Below are 22,217 nucleotides of genomic sequence, written 5' to 3'. Positions count from 1 at the left end.
AAGGCTCAAAATCATGAAAAGTTCAATTTTTACTTTTTTGCGTTTTCAGAATCTGCAGACTATTACCTTTTAATAGATATATAATTTATTCAATTCCGAAGACTATAACTATTTTTAAATTTTTTTTGAAATGTGTTCTACATGGGCGTGACCCACTGTGGCGCTGTTAAACTGCTGTCAAATGGTGTTATTATTAACGTCCGTGTTCATCAGGTACATTTTAGTGATGTGAGATAAAGTATGTGTTGTGGCTAACCTGTGATGGTTCAATATATATCGCTGGTGTGATTGTCGATTGCTTCATGTTTATTTACTCTGTCGTTATCTCGAAAATATTCGTAATTAATTCTGTTTCTTGAGTCTCTGTTTTGTTGAAGTATAATAATGAGTAAAAGTAAAGTTATTAGAAATCCTCTGAAGGCTTTTAAGAAAAGGAGAAATGTTGGAAAGCCAAAGGTATGTGTTATTACTGTAAACAATAAAGACGATGAAAATCCCCAACATAGCTTGCGTCCCAAAGAAGAAGACAGTTGGTGTAAATATAACAAAGGATTGCTAACTGGTGAAGTGTACACTCATAAGCATAGTCTGCCTCATGCAATAATGGAGGTGATAAAACTATTTTCAGAGACTTAGCAGCACCTGAACTGTTGAAAAAGTGTATTCACGGAAAAACTCAAAACCCCAATGAAAGTGTAAATAGTGTTATATGGTCAAGAATCCCCAAGACTGTATTTGTTGGAATGGAAACACTTCACTTTGGTGTGTATGATGCTGTTGCGACTTTCAATGATGGCAACATTGTAAGGTGCAAGGTATTTAGAAATATGGGAATGAAGATAGGTCCTAACATGGTACGAGCGATGCTTGCTATAGACAAGGAACGCCTTCGGGCTGCAGACAGGGCTGTAAATAGTCTAGAAATACAAGCAAGAGTAAACAGGAGGAGGAACAAGAGGAAGCTGGAGGAGGAGTTTGCAGGGGATGAAGATAATCCATCCTATGGACCTGGAATGCACTAAAAAGTTAATCCAATCTTTGTCGCTCGATTCCCAAAACTTTTATTTTCTCATACTAATTACATGTTTTCTAAGGATCTTCCTAACATATTTGTTTCAAACTTTCAGTGAATGTTACACAGTACTTTCTGCATAATTTAACACAGCCTTTTTCCAAAAAACTGTATATTTTTGAATATATAAATAAAAAATTGCAAAAAATGTTGTGAATTTTCATTACAATTGAAAAAAAATCATCTTTAATAACTGAACTAAAATTTTGTAAAATCCCTGTGTTAAGTTGTAGCCCATATTCCAATAAATAATCTGTAAAAAGTTCAACTTCCTACCTCAAATACTTTGTGAGGAAAGATGTAATTTATAAGCGTTATTTTAACATTACAAGTATAGGGCGTTCCGGAGCCCCTTAAAACTCAGTTGTCTATCCTCCCGAACGGCCTGACGCCGTTTTTTAGCTTTTTTTATACTGTGCCAATTTCCTCCTATCAGCATACACTCTATATTCAGTGAGAACAGGAGTCTATAACGCATAAACTGTTGTTTGTCATACTCCTTATTTTTTCCCGTTAGCCGGCCGGAGTGGCCGAGCGGTTCTAGGGGCTACAGTCTGGAACCGCGCGACCGCTACGGTCGCAGGTTAGAATCCTGCCTCGGGCATGGATGTGTGTGATGTCCTTGGTTAGATAGGTTTAAGTACTTCTAAGTTCTAGGGGACTGATGACCTTAGATGTTAAGTCCCATGGTGCTCAGAGCCATTTTTGAACCAATAACGGGAAAAAAAGGTTCAAATGACTCTGAGCGCTATGGGACTTAACATCTAAGGTCATCAGTCCCCTAGACTTAGAATTACTTAAACCTAACTAGCCTAAGGACATCACACACATCCATGTCCGAGGCAGGATTCGAACCTGCGACCGTAGCAGTCGCGTGGTTCCGGACTGGAGCGCCTAGAACCCGTTATTCTTCGTTGCCAAACTACCTACTCCTGCCCGGCACTGGCCACATATGTACCATGCTTGGTGCATTTATCCCACCTGTTCTTCAATAACGTTCCGTATGTCGACCCTCCCCCTTCCCCCTTCCTCGAAGACTTCCATGTTTGTTGTCAGCTGATCAACCACGAATACTTTCTACGCGACACAGAAAAGTGTCCTTTACATTTATTTTTACCTCTTCCGCTTTTGTACACTAACCCCACAACACCACTAGGGGTAAAATGTCAACATAAGTGACACCAGTGAGCCTAAAGCTAACAGTTGTGCGTCTGACACTAATGTCAGTTCATTTTGGTTATTTTTACGCCTCACGCTTTCCCACCAACACGTCCACTCCCATCAGTGGTAGGAATGTCTCAAATGGTTCAAATGGCTCTGAGCACTACGGGACTTAACATCTGAGGTCATCAGTCCCCTTGAACTTAGAACTACTTAAACCTAACTAACCTAAGGACATCACACAAATCCATGCCTGAGGCAGGATTCGAACCTGCGACCGTAGCGGTCTCGCGGTTTCAGACTGAAGCGCCTAGAACCGTACGGCCGCACCGGCCGGCAGGAATGTCTCACTCCCACAGTATGTTTCCCTAGGGAGTAGGCTGTATGGTTGTGCTCCTTACATCTAACTTGTAAACGATAAAATCATTTTAACACTATGCCGTCCGGCGACACCACAGTGGTGTCGTGAGCACAGCATCGCGCAGTGGCAAGCGGCAGCACTTTAGTGTCTTTTGCGTTCTGTTGGTGTTTCGTTTAGGTAACAATAAGTTACACACGTGAACAAGTTTTTGTTTTTATCGTGGGAGACAAAAGAGACGATACGATTATTTACGATGAATACGCGGACGTCTTGTCTGACGTTCCGGACGACTTGGCCGATTGGGAAGAAGACATTGGATATCAAAGAAATGGAAGTGAAGCAGAATCGTCGGAAGATAAGGAATACGTTCAAGAATTCGGCGAGCGCTACGGTTGCCAAGTGATTCGGATGAATCAGACGAAAAAGACAGTGGACAGTGGTCATACTTTGATTTACCGAGGACCAATAATAAATTTGAAGGATCTCCGGGTCCAAACATATTTCCCACAGGTACACAGAGCGTCGGAGATATCGTAGAATTATATATTGGGAACGATCTATTTGAATATATTAGCAGCGAAACCAACAAGTACTACAGTCAAAATTGCAATAGATGGAAACTGGATAAAAAATGCCAAATTTGTCGGCTTTAGGGGACCGGAACGTAGAAAATGGTTTAGGCTTGTTGTCCTTATGGGAACTGTAAAATAACTATGGATCGATGACTATTGGTCAACGAATCCGTTGATAGACAAACCGATATTTCGTAAAACGATGTCCCGCAACCGATTCAGACAAATATTTTCATTTTTTTCTTTTTCCCGACAAAAACAATGAACCGAATAATGCCGACCGACTTTAAAAAGTGCAATTCGCAACTGATTATTTTTCCAAAAAGTTTAAAGAAACTTTTAATCTAAGTCAAAACATCACAATTGATGAAGGACGGTTAAATTTTAAAGTTTACAATGCGTCGAAAATTACGAAATATGGCATAGTGATTCGGATGCTGTGTGATTCAAGTACGGGATACCTCATTTAAGATACACTCCTGGAAATTGAAATAAGAACACCGTGAATTCATTGTCCCAGGAAGGGGAAACTTTATTGACACATTCCTGGGGTCAGATACATCACATGATCACACTGACAGAACCACAGGCACATAGACACAGGCAACAGAGCATGCACAATGTCGGCACTAGTACAGTGTATATCCACCTTTCGCAGCAATGCAGGCTGCTATTCTCCCATGGAGACGATCGTAGAGATGCTGGATGTAGTCCTGTGGAACGGCTTGCCATGCCATTTCCACCTGGCGCCTCAGTTGGACCAGCGTTCGTGCTGGACGTGCAGACCGCGTGAGACGACGCTTCATCCAGTCCCAAACATGCTCAATGGGGGACAGATCCGGAGATCTTGCTGGCCAGGGTAGTTGACTTACACCTTCTAGAGCACGTTGGGTGGCACGGGATACATGCGGACGTGCATTGTCCTGTTGGAACAGCAAGTTCCCTTGCCGGTCTAGGAATGGTAGAACGATGTACCGTGCACTATTCAGTGTCCCCTCGACGATCACCAGTGGTGTACGGCCAGTGTAGGAGATCGCTCCCCACACCATGATGCCGGGTGTTGGCCCTGTGTGCCTCGGTCGTATGCAGTCCTGATTGTGGCGCTCACCTGCACGGCGCCAAACACGCATACGACCATCATTGGCACCAAGGCAGAAGCGACTCTCATCGCTGAAGACGACACGTCTCCATTCGTCCCTCTATTCACGCCTGTCACGACACCACTGGAGGCGGGCTGCACGATGTTGGGGCGTGAGCGGAAGACGGCCTAACGGTGTGCGGGACCGTAGCCCAGCTTCATGGAGACGGTTGCGAATGGTCCTCGCCGATACCCCAGGAGCAACAGTGTCCCTAATTTGCTGGGAAGTGGCGGTGCGGTCCCCTACGGCACTGCGTAGGATCCTACGGTCTTGGCGTGCATCCGTGCGTCGCTGCGGTCCGGTCCCAGGTCGACGGGCACGTGCACCTTCCGCCGACCACTGGCGACAACATCGATGTACTGTGGAGACCTCACGCCCCACGTGTTGAGCAATTCGGCGGTACGTCCACCCGGCATCCCGCATGCCCACTATACGCCCTCGCTCAAAGTCCGTCAACTGCACATACGGTTCACGTCCACGCTGTCGCGGCATGCTACCAGTGTTAAAGACTGCGATGGAGCTCCGTATGCCACGGCAAACTGGCTGACACTGACGGCGGCGGTGCACAAATGCTGCGCAGCTAGCGCCATTCGACGGCCAACACCGCGGTTCCTGGTGTGTCCGCTGTGCCGTGCGTGTGATCATTGCTTGTACAGCCCTCTCGCAGTGTCCGGAGCAAGTATGGTGGGTCTGACACACCGGTGTCAATGTGTTCTTTTTTCCATTTCCAGGAGTGTATATTCCGGCGCTGGACAGCCTTTAACAAAGACAGGGATGGAAATATTGACACCTTCTTATGAGAAGTGGCATCACCTCTACAATTTCATGAAAGTAGGGGAACAGGGTTGTGAGCTTATGAGAACTAACGATGAGATGATTATAACTTAACAATTTATAATCTCCCGATAATGTCAAGAAAGGCCGGTGCCAAGCCAACTAATTCGAATTAGCGTTGCCGGCGGCAAGCGAATCAACTTGTACGAGAGGTGCGGACGGCAAAGTGTTAAAAACGACTGTAGGCTGTCAATTTTATTATACAAAGTGGTTTTGTTGCATCGTGTACATATTTCACATTACTGGCCAGTTTCGGCCTTTGGCCATTTTAAATATGACAGATACTTCATCGTCGCTATGTATCTGAAAATGGTCAAAGACCGAAACAGGCCAGTGTGGTTAAATATATACATGGTGCAATAAAGGTACTTTGTATAATTAAACTGACAGCCTACGGTGGTTTTCAAAGTGATTTCATTATTTGGGTGTATTAATTTTGGTTGAATTTCTCGAGGCGTTACAGAATTATGATGACAAGCCACCCCCTTTCCATCTGTACACCTCGTTGAATTTGTACGACTAATGTTGGCGATCTACGGCGATCGTCGCAGGTCTGAAGACAGAATATTATGCTGTTCCAGGCAAAAGTGTTGTTAAACATGGGACTGCACAGCAGAGAACCCCTACGTCTTCCCATGTTGACCTGATAACATCGTGACATCCTAAACTGAGACTGCAATTGGCACGGGATCATCAACATCGGACCACGGAGCAATGGAAACACGTGACATGATCGGATGTATCACGTTTCTTGTTGCACCAAGTCAATGGTCGTGACTGGATACACAGTCAACCAGGCGAACGGATGCTGCAAACATGTAGCACAGAACAAATGCAGGCCGGTTGGGAGGAGAGGGGACAGTATTATGCACCGAAGAGGTGTCGAAGGGGTTTCCTAATTCTCAGGTGCTAGAGCAACCGCCAGGCTGAAATGGATCGAGGTTTGGAGAGGTATATTTGTAAAGTCCTCACCGAAGTTGCGTGGGTGGCACAGAGGGTGTCGCCGACCTGAGGGGTATTACAGAGATCATTTGCCGATTTATTCACGCACATATTAAGGTTGCACTCCTACACGATCACGCCACTGGAGGGTGGAAAACAGGAGGATTGAAAAAGCATAAATACCCTTTGTAGCTTCGGATCGCGATCCAATTTTGCTGAATGGTTTTGAACCATCCCTTGTGGCTCCAAACTGTAGACCAGAACAATCACTGAGGTCTCGCTGCACTCCAAAGTGGTGCCATAACTTTCAATAGGGGTGCGGCCCCACAATGTCCTTATAGAAGGGTTGGAAAGTTCGAGAGTGACAGCAGTGTCAAAGGTTGTCAAGAATATCTTCTTGTTGCCCATCGCACTACGAAATGTCGAAGCAACGCCCCAGGGAGAGTGTTGGTTCCGTTGACGCCCTTTATGCAACCCCCTAAGGCCTTTTCGTGTCGATTCTGATCGACGATGTGTCCGAATTGTTTTCCTCCGCCACCCATAAGAAAACTGCGTGATTTCAACTCCAGGCGTCACGGCTCTGACCCCCTTGGCAGAGACGTCAAAAGGGGTGAAATGTGGGTAAGAGAGGCTGTGACAACCTTCTAATCATGTGACACGTCCGCGGTAGCGTTGGGCGGTATTATGGCAAAATTTGGTGCCAGTATTACATCGTTAACCCACCTTACATCTCACATGAACTTCTGAGCTCTGAGCTTTTTTAGGTGTGTCGACACCTCGCTGCTTGAAATGATTCCAAGCCCGAGGATTACGTCACAGGAGGTCGTGCTTGTGCACCGTCACAGAGGAAGGTCATTGGCACCTTTGACACAGATTTTAAACTTATGTGTCATCATGGGATACAATTGAGGAATATGAAAAAGTGAGCATTTAATTCTGCTGCGCAATGTAGTTCCATTTAAAAAAAGTGGGTGTCATAATTCGGATGCTAGAAGCATTAAACACTACTCGCAGATCTCATATCCGTCACCTCATCAAACGGACGCTTTACTCTTAGTTGGAGGTGATGGACGTGGTTGGGTGACGGAGGAAAATGTTCAAATGTATGTTAATTCCTAAGGGACCAAACTGCTGAGGTCATCGGCCCCTAGACCTACAAACTACTTAAACTAACTTTTGCTAAGATCAACACATACACCCATGCCCGAGGGAGGGCTCGAAGTGATGTAGGATGTAAGACGGTAAGGGGCGGCGGGGGGGAGTCTGCTGCTGGGCTAGCCGGTAAGCTGCCGGCACAGTGAATGAGTTAGCTAATGTTGACGCAGCGCTCTACGAATTTTGTGACGTCACTTCCTACTATTTAAAGGTGAGGAGCCAGTTCATTACGCGAAACACAAAAGTACACTCCTGGAAATGGAAAAAAGAACACATTGACACCGGTGTGTCAGACCCACCATACTTGCTCCGGACACTGCGAGAGGGCTGTACAAGCAATGATCACACGCACGGCACAGCGGACACACCAGGAACCGCGGTGTTGGCCGTCGAATGGCGCTAGCTGCGCAGCATTTGTGCACCGCCGCCGTCAGTGTCAGCCAGTTTGCCGTGGCATACGGAGCTCCATCGCAGTCTTTAACACTGGTAGCATGCCGCGACAGCGTGGACGTGAACCGTATGTGCAGTTGACGGACTTTGAGCGAGGGCGTATAGTGGGCATGCGGGAGGCCGGGTGAACGTACCGCCGAATTGCTCAACACGTGGGGCGTGAGGTCTCCACAGTACATCGATGTTGTCGCCAGTGGTAGGCGGAAGGTGCACGTGCCCGTTTGCCTGGGACCGGACCGCAGCGACGCACGGATGCACGCCAAGACCGTAGGATCCTACGCAGTGCCGTAGGGGACCGCACCGCCACTTCCCAGCAAATTAGGGACACTGTTGCTCCTGGGGTATCGGCGAGGACCATTCGCAACCGTCTCCATGAAGCTGGGCTACGGTCCCGCACACCGTTAGGCCGTCTTCCGCTCACGCCCCAACATCGTGCAGCCCGCCTCCAGTGGTGTCGCGACAGGCGTGAATGGAGGGTCGAATGGAGACGTGTCGTCTTCAGCGATGAGAGTCGCTTCTGCCTTGGTGCCAATGATGATCGTATGCGTGTTTGGCGCCGTGCAGGTGAGCGCCACAATCAGGACTGCATACGACCGAGGCACACAGGGCCAACACCCGGCATCATGGTGTGGGGAGCGATCTCCTACACTGGCCGTACACCACTGGTGATCGTCGAGGGGACACTGAATAGTGCACGGTACATCCAAACCGTCATCGAACCCATCGTTCTACCATTCCTAGACCGGCAAGGGAACTTGCTGTTCCAACAGGACAATGCACGTCCGCATGTATCCCGTGCCACCCAACGTGCTCTAGAAGGTGTAAGTCAACTACCCTGGCCAGCAAGATCTCCGGATCTGTCCCCCATTGAGCATGTTTGGGACTGGATGAAGCGTCGTCTCACGCGGTCTGCACGTCCAGCACGAACGCTGGTCCAACTGAGGCGCCAGGTGGAAATGGCATGGCAAGCCGTTCCACAGGCCTACATCCAGCATCTGTACGATCGTCTCCATGGGAGAATAGCAGCCTGCATTGCTGCGAAAGGTGGATATACACTGTACTAGTGCCGACATTGTGCATGCTCTGTTGCCTGTGTCTATGTGCCTGTGGTTCTGTCAGTGTGATCATGTGATGTATGTGACGCCAGGAATGTGTCAATAAAGTTTCCCCTTCCTGGGACAATGAATTCACGGTGTTCTTATTTCAATTTCCAGGAGTGTAGTTATGCGATATTTCGTCAACATACCGCGTAAAGTAGAACGAATACGAAGCAAGAGCGCTCCCTATGTCACGAGCTCTAGTGCCGCGAAATGTAAGACGCCATATAGTATTTGTCCTGTTCAATTGAGGCCCATATTCGGTGGGTCTTACGTTGTACCTTAGATCCCATGAATATATGCTGTTTCCTAGCTACCAGCACATTGAACGTCTCGGGAATGAATTGTTATTGCTACGATTTGTAGCAATCAAACGACGGGAAACATCATATTGGTCGTTAAAGAATTTTCGTATTTAGTTATTATCGTGTTGTAAGTAGGAATTTTACGCGTATCCATTTTCGTGAACAAACTGTATTTTTTGTTAGCCAAAGAGCGAAAAATTACGTAAATCAGTTCGTCCTGTGTGCCGAAGGCGCTGTTTCTCGTGACGTTGGACATCCCGTTTGCGTGTACGTCAATGTCAGTTGCCTCGTCCCATATGCCGACGGCTGTAGGCAGCAAACACGAAACAATAAGCTGGCAGACTGGCTTTTAGATGGCGTCGACTCCATCCACACCTGTCACGACGACACTGTAGAGACTGTTAAAGGCAGTCACCTCAAAGAAAAGAAATTCAGACAATATACGAATTTCGATAAGTAAGTATTGACACGTCCGTTACATATCAGAATAACGACAATTATTTCACGAGGTTTCTGTTCGTAGAAAAAGCGTTCGACAGTGCCAAATGGTTCCACATCTTTGACATTCGGAGGCAAATAGGAGTAAGCTATAGGTGAATACGGCAACAGACATACTACAGTGGATACACCGGTTCCCGTGGAATAACCGAAGTTAAGCGCTGTCTGGCATGGCCGGCAGTTTCATGGGTAACCATCCAGCGGCCATGTGCTGTTGCCATTTTTCGGGGTGCACTCAGCCTCGTGATGCCAATTGAGAAGCTACTCGACCGAATAGTAGCGGCTCCGGTCAAAGAAAACCATCATAACAACCGGGAGAGCGGTGTGCTGACCACACGCCCCTCCTATCCGCATCCTCAACTGACGATCACTTGGCGGTCGGATGGTCCCGATGGGCCACTTGTGGCCTGAAGACGGAGTGCTTTATAGGCGAATACGGGTACATGAGCAGGTACAAAAACCTAGAGGGAACGATAAGAATAGGATACCAAGGACCAAGTGTTCGGATTAAAAGGGTAAAAGTCAGAGATGCAGTCTTTCGCGTCTCCTGTTTAATCTCTACATCGAAGAAGCAATGACGGAAATAAAAGAAAAATTCTCAGTAGTGGGATTAAAATTCAGCGTGACAGGATATCAGTGATTAAATTTCCTGATGAAATTTCTATCCTGATTAAAAGTATAGAACAGTCTAATGAGTACAGAAGATGGATCGCGGGTGAACCGAAAAAAGACGAAAGTAACGAGGAGTAACAGCAATGAGATTAGCAATAAACGTAACACCAAGATGGGTGACTCCGAATTAGACTGCGTCTGGCTCAACGGCCGGATTCGTCTGTCAACTGGACACCACTTCGGTGACTTGCGTGTGTCTAATCTACGATAGTTCCGCTACGAAGGGGGACCTACAGTTTACGTGGAATGTGAACCATGTGACGTTGCTGGGACTTCGTACAAGGTCGATAGGTGAAAGCTGGATCGAAGGCAGGCTAAAAATAGCGTATACCGGCCGATATTCGATCCCAAGACCATTCTGTTTCCAGGCACAAGTTTTGCGTCCAGACCACAAGGGCCGACATCGATTAAATGAAGTGAAGTAGTCCTGTTAACTTTGAGGCAAAAATCACAGGATCGAAGGAGTAAGGAGGACATGAAAGGAAGACTAGCGCATGAGAAGACGACATTCCTGCCGAAAAGAAGTCTGTTAGTATCGACCATCGACCTTAATTTGAGGAAGAAATTTCGGAGCATGTACGTCTGGAGCAAATCATTGTATGTAAGCGAGTAATGGACTGTGGGAAAACGGAAAAGAAGAGAATCGAAGTGTCTGAGATGTACTGCTACAGAATGACGTCCAAACTTAGGTGGACTGATAAGATAAGAAATGTGTATTTCCGAAGAATTTGTGGGGAAAGGAACATATGGAGAATAATGACAGACGGCAGAGAGAAGATGATAGGACATCTGTGAAGACATCAATGAATAATTTCCATCGTACTAGATGGAGCTGAAGAGCGTAGAAAAATTAAAAAAAAAACAAAAAAAAAAAAAAACGGAGACTCGACTATATCTAACAAATAATTGTGGACGTATGGTGCAAGTGGTACTCCGAGATGGAGAGGATTGCACAGGTGAGGAAGTCATGGCGGGTCGCATTAAACCAGTCAGATGACAAAAATATATATACAGGGTGTTTCAAAAATGGCTCTGAGCACTATGGGGCTTAACTTCTGAGGTCATCAGTCCCATAGAACTTAGAACTACTTCAACCTAACTAACCTAAGGACATCACACACATCCATGCCCGAGGCAGGATTCGAACCTGCGACCGTAGCGGTCGCGCGGTTCCAGACTGTAGCGCCGAGAATCGCTCGACCACACCGGCCGGCCAGGGTGTTTCAAAGTCTTTGCATTATACATCTAGGGGTGATAGATTACGTCGTGTGGAACAACTTTTGTTAGAAGCAAAATGTCCGTTGACACTTTCCACCCACACTAGACAAACCTTTGTACAGGTTATGCCCCTGAGAGGCGGCGGAATATAGGCACTCGGCTGTGTGAGTACACCTTGTGTGTTGCCTATAATACAGTCATCTGATCCACATGAAAGGGGCTGGGCTGAGCCAAATTAAAGTTCCTGGATCGCTTCTCAAATATATTCACCCACTTACAGGCACTCATTCTTATGGTTTTCTTGCTAAAAATCTTGCTATAATTTTTTCTGGGGTGGATAGTAGGCAGCAAAGGGGTTATCAGAACGTGCTAGCGCTACGGTGGCAGGTTCGAATCCTGCCTCGGGCATGGTTGTGTGTGATGTCCTTAGGTTTAAGTAGTTCTAAGTTCTAGGGGACTGATGACCTCAGATGTTAAGTCCCATAGTGCTCAGAGCCATTGAACGAAGAACGTGTTAGTTGGCAGAAATTTCGTCGTCCTATGGCGAAAAGGCCTACTAAAGAAAGTCTAGCTTCGCTGGGAAGCGTCAGCGAACATTTCGTCTCTAACAGAAGTTGTTTCTCATGACGTGGTACACCACCCCAGGACGTTTGATGCAAAGATTTTGGAACACCGAATATACCAGTATAGCGTGGCCAAAAACAGTCTGAGAAGCTTGCAAGGGTATTGCAGACGAGGTTGTTCAGAGAAATAATTGTTAAAAAGAAATCGATACTTCTCGCCGTTTTGAGGTGTTTAGCACTGGTGTTAGCCATTCAGGTCGTTGTGCGCGCAAATTAAAGCACTTGGACAGGCTACAATGCGTAATGCGCAGACATCTGTGAGTCTACGAGTTACCACTTGTTGCAATGATCAGATAAAATGTGCCTCTTTCGAAAGTGATAAATTTAACCCAAAAGAACACGTTTGGCGACAGTGCCTCTGGCAGGCTGCTTGAATTTGCGCGCGAGACGTTCTGATAAGTTGACGACGACGCAAAATATATTTGGACAGGGAGAAATGTTTCGAACGTTCCCATTAAAAAATATTTCTCAGCAAAAGCTCCCCAGTAACACTATTACGAGCTTTTCAGACTGTTTCTGACCACCCTATACATACGCCTGTCGATACACTGTCGTGTTGCTAGAGTCGCTGGAGGCAGATTCCCGTACGTGTGTCAAAACCGGCTCGCCATCCCCGTTCGGCCGGCGCGTGTCGGACGAGTGCCCCGGCGTTGCGAAACGCGCGGTGTGAAGGCCGCGGTCTGACCTTTGCTGGGAGTGTCCGCTAGCGGGCCGACCTCGCCGGCCAGGGCGTGGCTGCCCGCCATTGTGGCCACGGACTCGCGGAACTAACTGCCTGCGATCTCCACCGGATCACCTTATTCCCCCAGCCGGCACTTTTAATAGTCCATTCTCGCCGCTCCGAGATAACGCCCGAGCCAGCGTCTCAGCTGTCTGTAAAACAATTGGAAGTTTCCAGGGTCTCGACACTTCAGATGTATCCCAGAATACGGCATTTCGGTTCCGCAATTTCGCGCCCTTTTCGACGCTGATGCCCTTTCTAAAACTGCATTCTGCAGCGGAGCAGTGAACTGTAGCCGCGTGATTCACCGAGTGCATCGGCCACGCCTTGTGCCTCCGCGAGAAAGGAGCTAAGTTGTTAATGGACTACCCTGTTTCCCTCAGTGCAAGAGTCGAGGACAGTACCAAATATCACGTTGAAACACGAAAGCACAGCTGTGAAAGCATTATTGGCCGGGAGGTGTCATCTGGGGTTGTTCGGCGGCCTGATGCAACTCTTTCTGTTTGATGCCCTTTCGGCGACTTGCGCCTCGACGCACAAGAAATGGAATGATGAGGGCAACACCAACACCAAGTCCCCGTGCGACGAAGATCACCGATCCAGCTAGGAATCGAGCCTCGGACCTCCCGATTCACAGGCAGCGATGCTAACCACTTTCTTCAAATGGTTCAAATGGTTTTAAGCACTATGAATTAACATCTGACGTCATCAGTCCCCTAGACTTAGAACTACTTAAACCTAATTAACCTAAGGACATCACACACATCCATGCCCGAGGCAGGATTCGAACTTACGACCGTAGCAGCAGAGCGGTTCCAGACTGAAGCGCTTAAAACCGCTCGGCCACAGCGGCCGGCCCACTTTCTTCCCCTTTTCATTTTATTCGTCATTGTTCTCGACGTTTGGTCTGGGTCTGGGTGGACAACACATGGCACCTCTTCAAGTTCATCGTTGAGTACTTCATTCAGTTTTTTTTTTTTTTGTTACAGACGACAAAAAAATGGCTCTGATCACTATGGGACTTAACTTCTGAGGTCATCAGTCCCCTAGAACTTAGAACTACTTAAACATAATTAACCTAAGGACATCACACACATCCATGCCCGAGGCAGGATTCGAACCTGCAACCGTAGCGGTCGCCCGGTTCCAGACTGTAGCGCCTAGACCCGCTCGGCCACTCCGACCGGCTACAGACGACAGCCAGCCCTCTGACCAAACACGCTGATCTACCGTGCTGGCCACTAGACTATGATCTGTGGACTAGCAGTCTATGATTGGAAGATATTATATTTCCTAGTATTTCTTTAAGAATGTATCATCGTGCTACCAGAGGGATGAACTGACCAATACCCAATGTACCGAGTGTAACTGTCGATTAAATATCTGTGTTGCAAGGCCATCCAGAATGGACCGATCGAGGTGGCGCTGTGGTTAGCACACTGGACTCGCATTCGGGAGGATGAAGGTTCGAACACGCGTCCGCCCATCCCGATTAAGTTTTTTGTTTGACTTGCCTAAATCGCTTCAGGCAAATATCGGGATGATTTCTTTGAAAGGGCACGGCCGACTTTCTTCCCCATCATCCCCTAATCCGATGGGACCGATAACCTCGCTGTTTGGTCCTCTCCCACGAATAAACCAACCAACCGATAAGCAATGGAACGAACATGTAAGGACGGTAGTAAGAAACGCCAATGGTAGATTTTTGGTTTATTGGGAGAACTTTAGGGAAAGTGTGGTTCATCTGTAAAGGAGACCGCGTATGGAACACTATACGACTCATTCTTGAGTATTTCTCGAGTGTTTGGGATCCCCATAAGGTCAGACTGAAGGAAGTCATCGAAGCAATTCAGAGAAGGGCTGCTAGATTTGTTAATGGTAGATTCGATCAATACGCAAGTATTACGGAAATGCTCCGTGAACTTAGGTAGTAATCCATGGGTGGAAGACTACGTTTTTTCGCGGAACACTATTCGGAAAATGTAGGGAACCGGTATATAAAGCTGACTGCAGAACGGTTGCATTGCCGCCAATGTACATTTCTCGTAAAGACGAGGAAGGTAAAAGAAGTTAGGGTCGTACAGAGGCGTACAGGTAGTCGTTTATCCCTCGCTCTGTTTGCGACTATACCAACTTCTTTGAACATTTTCATTTTTTATTCGGTTTGGCAAACATTCTATTTGTAAGACATGAGTTCATATGCATTCCAGCTTACTTACGGAAATTTCTTTTATAGAAACGTGCATCGTAACATTTTCATCATTTTATTAAACTTACATAAATATCCGAAAATGAGATATGTTTTTCAATGTAAAGGTACAAAAAAGGAAATGTCTACACATTATGCTTTTATAAAGTCATAAATCTATAGCTATTAAAACCATTTTCCTTAATACATTGCAGATCAGTCAAATCTAGCTTCAGTAACTACTCTGCTGAAAAAAATTTTCAGCTGAAGTAACAGGTCAAAGTGGTACAGAAGTACTCCGGAGGTAGTGTTCAGGAGATGATGATGAAGAAAGACGGATCCTGCATGAGATTTGCTAGCCGAGAAATGAATTCCAGGCCTCGAAGAAGTTCTCTTCATATACTGAATGCGAGAAAAAAGATACTCACAAATGGTAAGGTGGGAATTACAAGAGAGAGATAAGTGATAAAAGAAATTCTCAGTTCTAGCTCCTGAGCATTACTTTAGATAAAAATAAAACAATAATGACAATAATAATAATAGCAGAAGTAGCGCTTATATTGAGAAAGCTGCAAATCTCAAAAACATTTACATCCGGGACTCTCACAAGCCAAGCTGAATTTGGGAGTATTGTTTTACAGACTGCGTGGTTCGTTTTTCAAACTTCTACTTTTGTTTTTCGAATGTAGACACTGTTCCGAATAAGACTTGCTGCAACACTTGTGCAAAATGCAGCGTTCCTGGACGCATTTGACGAGCTGTCTGCATGTCGAGTCCTTTGTCCAGGACACGACTACTCTGACTGGCCCCTCTAGGAGGCGAACCACTTTTCCTTTCACTCGATGGCTCGGTTCCACGTCCTCGCTCATAACGGTAGCCGCCGACCGACGAGGGCGGTTGACGATAACTCAGCAACGCAGCAAATGCACCGTTACTTGTAGCAAATGTTTTTTCTTTTACTCGGAGCAAATGTTTTTTCTTCCTCCTGTTACCTATGATGCGCGACCTGAGAAATTGATTGTATGCAAGAAACCTGTATACTCAAGCTATTTAGATTCATTTTCTGCTGGCTGGTATACGTTGTGGGCTGGAGGCAGAGAGGGGGGAGGGGGAAGAGGGAGTATAGGAGTCCAAAGAAAGGGGGGGGGGAAGAGGGAGTATAGGAGTCTAAGAGAGAGGCAACAGATTTCTTCGATTATAAATTTCTTACCAGCTCCAGTGAGCAAGATGCCCAAACAAAGTATTTTGTAAAATGCTTTTAAACTTTTTATTCAAAATTGTCTTGATCCCACTGGATGGACATATAACACTTCACAGGTTTCTGCTCTTACAAGTCATCATCAGAACCAACATCTTGTTAGAAAAGTAACGCATCAAACATAATGCCCATCTTGGTCGCTTGAGGTCAATTAATTAGTCAATGTTAAGCGACCGATATGGGTGCCAGATGAGGTCAAGTTATCCAGATGGGCACTAGGAGACAGTACGACGTGCTATCAAGACAATTCTAAGTAAAAAAAAAAACATATTTTCCAAAATATATCACATACTTAAATCTATTACAGTAACAGCACCGCTTTTGTGGCCACAGAAGGGCCAGTCCTGGCGCAATTGACCACTGTTCAGTGCTCTGCCAATGACGTCACTTGAGCACTGAGTAGCTAGCACTCGATCAAGTAGCTTCTCAGTTGGCATCACGAGGCTGAGTGCAACCCATTCCAGTTCTCCCACCAACGCAGCATATCTGGCTGCACCAGGAACGGGTCCCCCGAATGGCAGTCTGCCACGATAATAACTCAGCTAGGGAAGTGGACACACTTCAACATGACAGTGACGTATTTCTTTGAATTCGTTTTGATTTTTTATATATTGTCTGTTACATTCAGCTGAAGAGTAGTGACGATCTACTTATCACTGGAAATTAATTGCAGTTGTTCCTATATCTTTCCTCCCCAAGCGCCATCTTCCATACGAAATGTGCTAGTCCCACAGTCGTCTACAATACAGCAGTCGAAAAATGTCGCACATACGTGCCTTACTTGTGTGTAGCTAGAGTTTACGTACGTCCGCGGTGTTAATACCGACGGAGTTGACCTTACGTTGGCTGCTCATGTTGCTTCGAGTGACACGCCCAGTTTTTTTGCAATCTACACTCACACTCTATATATTTATTCGTTTACAATTCTAGCAAAATAATGCGAATAACTCGTAACTTATGTACACTAGACTTTCTGCCTGAGGGGACGCAGTGTTCGTCTTGTAAGAGAATTTTTTAATTCTTTATTTCAACCTCATCACACACGTGATTACATAACTGGTTTTGACTCCTTATCAAGTCATCATTTGATGATTTGAATCCATTACGTACTAACTCGCTAAAGTTGTACTCTGGTGAATTACTATGCAACATATTCAGATCATCTGATGATGTATTTTTAAGAATTCGAAAGGGGATATGAAACCATTTAAACCACATGAGGTTGATTAAATAATAATATAATATTTCACATTGTAATTGCTTCACCCAGTCCCAGTTTCATAGACCTGAATTGTTTCTTGCTCATAAGAGCGCATTTTCAGTGGAAAAAATGCATTTGAGTAACTAAGTGCAATCGAGATATGTAACAACACTACCAATAAAACACAGACCTTAATGAATGAGTTGTCCAAGTATTTGAAATACAACTGTCTTTCGATACTGTGAATTGCGATAGAAATTTGCCCCTTATATGTGGGACAAAAGCACACTAGGGCTATCGAGACAGTACGAGCGATGTTATCTGATGGCGCTCCAGTTTTGCTGTTCGGGTCTGTCTTCTACGATCGCGGGAGTTGGCGTAGTGGTTCACACACTAGACTTGCACTCTGGATGGTCTCGGTTCAAATCCCCGTCCAGCTATACTGATTTACGCTTTTCGTGGCTTCCCTAAATCATTTAAGGCAAATGACGGAATGGTTCGTTTGAAAAGGGCAGAGCCGATTTCCTTCCCCATTCTTCATCATTCCGAGCTTGAGTCTTTGATGACCCTATAGTCGACGAGACGTCAAATATTAATCATTGTTCTTCCAATTTTTGTTTTCTTCGAGCGTCCCTCTTCAGATATCAACTGATAAAGTGGGTAGGAAAATAATTTAATTGTAAGTAGATAAATCGCATCTGAATGCATGTACGATTTGTTTGTATATAAATTTCAACAGGCTGGTAAGGATAACAGGAGGTAATATGAAATGGTCTTTAACACAATGAAATTTAGAAAACGAACCCAGTTGCTTCATAAATATTAAGTACCAAGAAACCAAAAGACGAATCTGAACGTTTCATTTCGAAAATTCAGGTACAGTTACTATCTGTATTTCTGCATCGAGCCAGGATTATCATTGGGAAAGCTGTTGGCATGCAAAAAACTCTGCTCTAAAGGAACCTTGTGAAACTCAGGTCGTTCTATTTGAGCATATGATCCATAGGGCTGTAGATAACGAGCTCCCAGTTGACATCGTATTTGTTGACTTCCGCAAGGCATTCGATACGTAATAAATGGTTCAAATGGCTCTGAGCACTATGGGACTCAACTGCTGAGGTCATCAGTCCCCTAAAACTTAGAACTAATTAAACCTAACTAACCTAAGGACATCACACACATCCATGCCCGAGGCAGGATTCGAACCTGCGGCCGTACCGGTCGCGCGGTTCCAGACTGTAGCGCCTAGAACGGCTCGGCCACTCCGGCCGGCGATACGTAATATAAGAGCGTACGCTTTCGCAGGAGTAGCCGTTTTTAATAAATTCATTCTGGCTGTGTGACAATGTCAAGGTCTAATAACGCTACCAACGTTCCGGCCGCTATGGCAGAAAGCCATCATCAGGGTGATGATTTGTGTAGCCATATGATGACGAAGACCGTCGATGGTTTTATCACACGCTGCCGTGATCACACAACCAGAAGGATTGTACTGGAAAAAAGAAAAGCCTTCCATACAGGTTAGGTTAGTGTTGTTTAACGTCCCGTCGACAACGAGGTCATTAGAGACGGAGCGCAAGCTCTGGTTAGGGAAGGATGGGGAAGGAAATCGGCCGTGCCCTTTCAAAGGAACCATCCCGGCATTTGCCTGAAACGATTTAGGGAAATCACGGAAAACCTAAATCAGGATGGCTGGAGACGGGATTGAACCGTCGTCCTCCTGAATGCGAGTCCAGTGTGCTAGCCACTGCGCCACCTCGCTCGGTCTTCCATACAGTTCCGCACTGTTACTTACTGGATAAAATCGAGCTTATGGAATATCGGACTAGCTATGTATTCAGTACGTATTACCATGCAGAACACTTCGTACATATGGGGGAGGGGGGGGGGGCGAAGACAGCAGGTAGCCCTTCCTCACTACAGTCCACAACTGTAAACACGGCTCCAGAGTCTTACACATAATAGCACTACTCTTCTCACGTGACTTCGGACTTATCAATAATCAGTTTGCGATTGTTTTTACAACCTTGCAATGTGGTTTGCAGTTACAAACAGTAACTGAATTTTCTATGTTGCTTTGCAGAACAGGAACCATCTGTCGGCTTCCCAGGCCACCATCGATCATGGCTGAAGCATACGACCGTCGCTATAGTCATTTGGTCGACTACACTGCCTCTGTTTTGGAAAATCTTCGGGAGCTTTGGGTGGGAATATTACTCAAAATGATTTGTAGTAGCAACAATTCTGTTCCCATTAAGAAATCACTGCGGTGGGTACTCACCAGAGCCAGGGTCCTCATGTCTGTAGCGGTGGGTGTCCGGTGGCTCTGCTTGGCGGAGCCGGTCGGTAACTTGACAGAGCAACTACTGGGCCGGCTGGCGCGGCCTCCAGCCAGTTTTATACGGGGCGCCGCCGCCGCGGCTGGGAAAAAGCAAAATGCCACCGCGGCCAGTGGGAGGGGTGCAGCCGTCCGTGTGTGTCTGTGTGCGGGTCAGACAAGGTCCGCCACTGGAGGAGAACACAAGGTCCTCTGCCGGACCGCCGACAGGCGCCGCACCGAGACCTGCTGGAGGAAGAACTGTGGGGCCGTCACGTGACTGTCCACAGTTCGCACTATTCTATATCGTGTAATAAATTAGGCCGTGTATCAGATACTACAATACTGTGTTAGTCCGTGTCTCAGATACTACACTACTTTATTTTACGATCAAACGTAAGCAAATAAAACCGACAGAAATGTCCGATTAGTAGCCTTGATATTTATGCTTATACAATTTTCTTATTTTCACTTTGTATTCTCGTAGTCTGATAAAGAAAGAAAGGTTTCTGACGAACAGTAATTGCAGCCATGTTGGCGAACATCTAAGCCCGCGAAAGACAAAGGTCCCGAGTTCGAGTCTCGGTCCGGCACACAGTTTTAATCTGCCAGGAAGTTTCATATCAGCGAACACTCCGCTGCAGAGTGAAAATTTCACTCTAGAAACAACCCCCAGGCTGTGGCTAAGCCATGTCTCCGCAATATCCTTTCTTCCATGAGTGCTAGTTCTGTAAGGTTCGCAGGAGAGCTTCTGTGAAATTGGGAAGGTAGGAGACGAGGTACTGGCGGAATTAAAGCTGTGAGGACGGTGCGTGAGTCGTGCTTGGGTAGGTCAGCTGGCAGAGCACTTCCCCGCGAAAGGCAAAGGTCTCGAGTTCGGGGCTCGGTCCGGCGCATAGTTTTAATCTGCCAGGAAGTTTCATACCAGCGAACACTCCGCTGCAGAGTGAAAATTTTGTTCTAGAAACAACCCCCAGGCTGTGGCTAAGCCATGTCTCCGCAATATCCTTTCTTCCAGGAGTGCTAGTTCTGCAAGGTTCGCAGGAGAGCTTCTGTGAAGTTGGGAAGGTAGGAGACGAGGTGCTGGCGGAATTAAAGCTATGAGGACGGTGCGTGAGTCGTGCTTGGGTAGCTCAGTTGCTAGAGCACTTGCCCGCGAAAGGCAAAGGTCTCGAGTTCGAGTCTCGGTCCGGCACACAGTTTTAATCTGCCAGGAAGTTTCAACATTTACGTGTCTAAAGATAATATCTTGAGGAACAATTCGTTCTCGTTACTACTTAATTCACTTCGGCAATGACCACCTATTCTGTAAAACACAGAAAAGCGAAAAAAAAATTAAGGTGTACAAGTTGATACATGGTCTGGTGAAACACTTAGCTTCAAAAACTGCTTATTTTTGGGAAGTCATTACCTTTAGATAATTTATATCTCAGTGAAAAGATTAAAGCATAAAGTTGGTAAAATGCATTTTAGATTATTTCACATATGTCCAGTTGGAATAAAAATCAGGTATTAGTTACTTAAACTGCGTTTCAAATCGAAATTCTAAAACCCGCCTAATTCGCACAGTTAGTGGTACTAACGTTGTATTTGGATTTTTCGTAACACTGAAACAATATTTAAAACTTGAAGAATCGTCTTCATATAATAGACAACACCAAATTGAAAGTCTGCCTTTATAGGTATCCATACTGTGATCAAGTTCCAGGAACTGTTGAAAATAGGAATGCTAAATCATATTTGTACAGACTATGATCACTGTGGGGCAACGGCCTTGCCGCAGTGGATACACCGGTTCCCGTCAGATCACCGAAGTTAAGCGCTGTCGGGCGTGGCTGGCACTTGGATAGGTGACCATCCGGGTCGCCATGCGCTGTTGCCGTTTGTCGCGGTGCACTCAGCCTCGTAATGCCCATTGAGGAGCTACTCGACCGAATAGTAGCGGCTCTGGCCACAGAAAACCATCATAATGACCAGGAGAGCGGTGTGCTGACCACACACCCCTCCCCTCTATCCGCATCAGTTGAGGATGACACGGCGGTCGGATGATCCCGATGGGCCACTTCTGGCCTGAAGACGGAGTGCAATGATCACTGCACGAAAGCAGAGATATTAGATTGAAGTTGCCAGCATCTGTTTAATAGTTAAGCCTATTATAAACAGTTATCCTTGACTGGTTAAAGAAATCCATCCACACCTGGTAGGATTAAAGGAAGACGTGGAAGCAATTCGGAGGTGGGTTGCTAGATTTGATACCTGTAGGTTCGAACAACATGCAAGTTTGCGGAGATTCTCCTGGAACTCAAATGGGAATCCATGGAGGAAAGGCATATTCATCTGGAGAACACTGTTGAGAAAATATAGAGAAGCGACATTTGAAGCTGCCTGCAAAATGATTCTACTGAAGCCATGTATTTTGCTTGAGGATCACGA

At 46.0% G+C, this 22,217-nt stretch overlaps 1 protein-coding gene and 1 pseudogene across 1 annotated transcript in view; one reads left to right on the top strand and one right to left on the bottom strand.

Moving 5' to 3' along the window:
• LOC126237306 (WAS/WASL-interacting protein family member 3) overlaps nt 1–19,920 on the bottom strand; it is a 48,110-nt gene extending 28,190 nt beyond the window's left edge. Inside the window, exon 1 of the mRNA XM_049947264.1 lies at nt 19,749–19,920. Coding sequence (XP_049803221.1) covers nt 19,749–19,766 — 18 coding nt within the window. The 5' untranslated portion in view covers nt 19,767–19,920. The remainder of the gene's footprint in view (nt 1–19,748) is intronic.
• A 1,628-nt stretch (nt 19,921–21,548) lies between these two features.
• On the top strand, nt 21,549–21,666 carry LOC126238402 (5S ribosomal RNA; annotated as a pseudogene).
• The last annotated feature ends 551 nt before the right edge of the window (nt 21,667–22,217 follow it).

This window comes from Schistocerca nitens, chromosome 2 (genome assembly GCF_023898315.1).
Source record: "Schistocerca nitens isolate TAMUIC-IGC-003100 chromosome 2, iqSchNite1.1, whole genome shotgun sequence".
NCBI lineage: Eukaryota > Metazoa > Arthropoda > Insecta > Orthoptera > Acrididae > Schistocerca > Schistocerca nitens.
The sequence above is the reverse complement of the archived record's forward strand: the minus strand, read 5'-3'. Positions and strand labels throughout refer to the sequence as shown.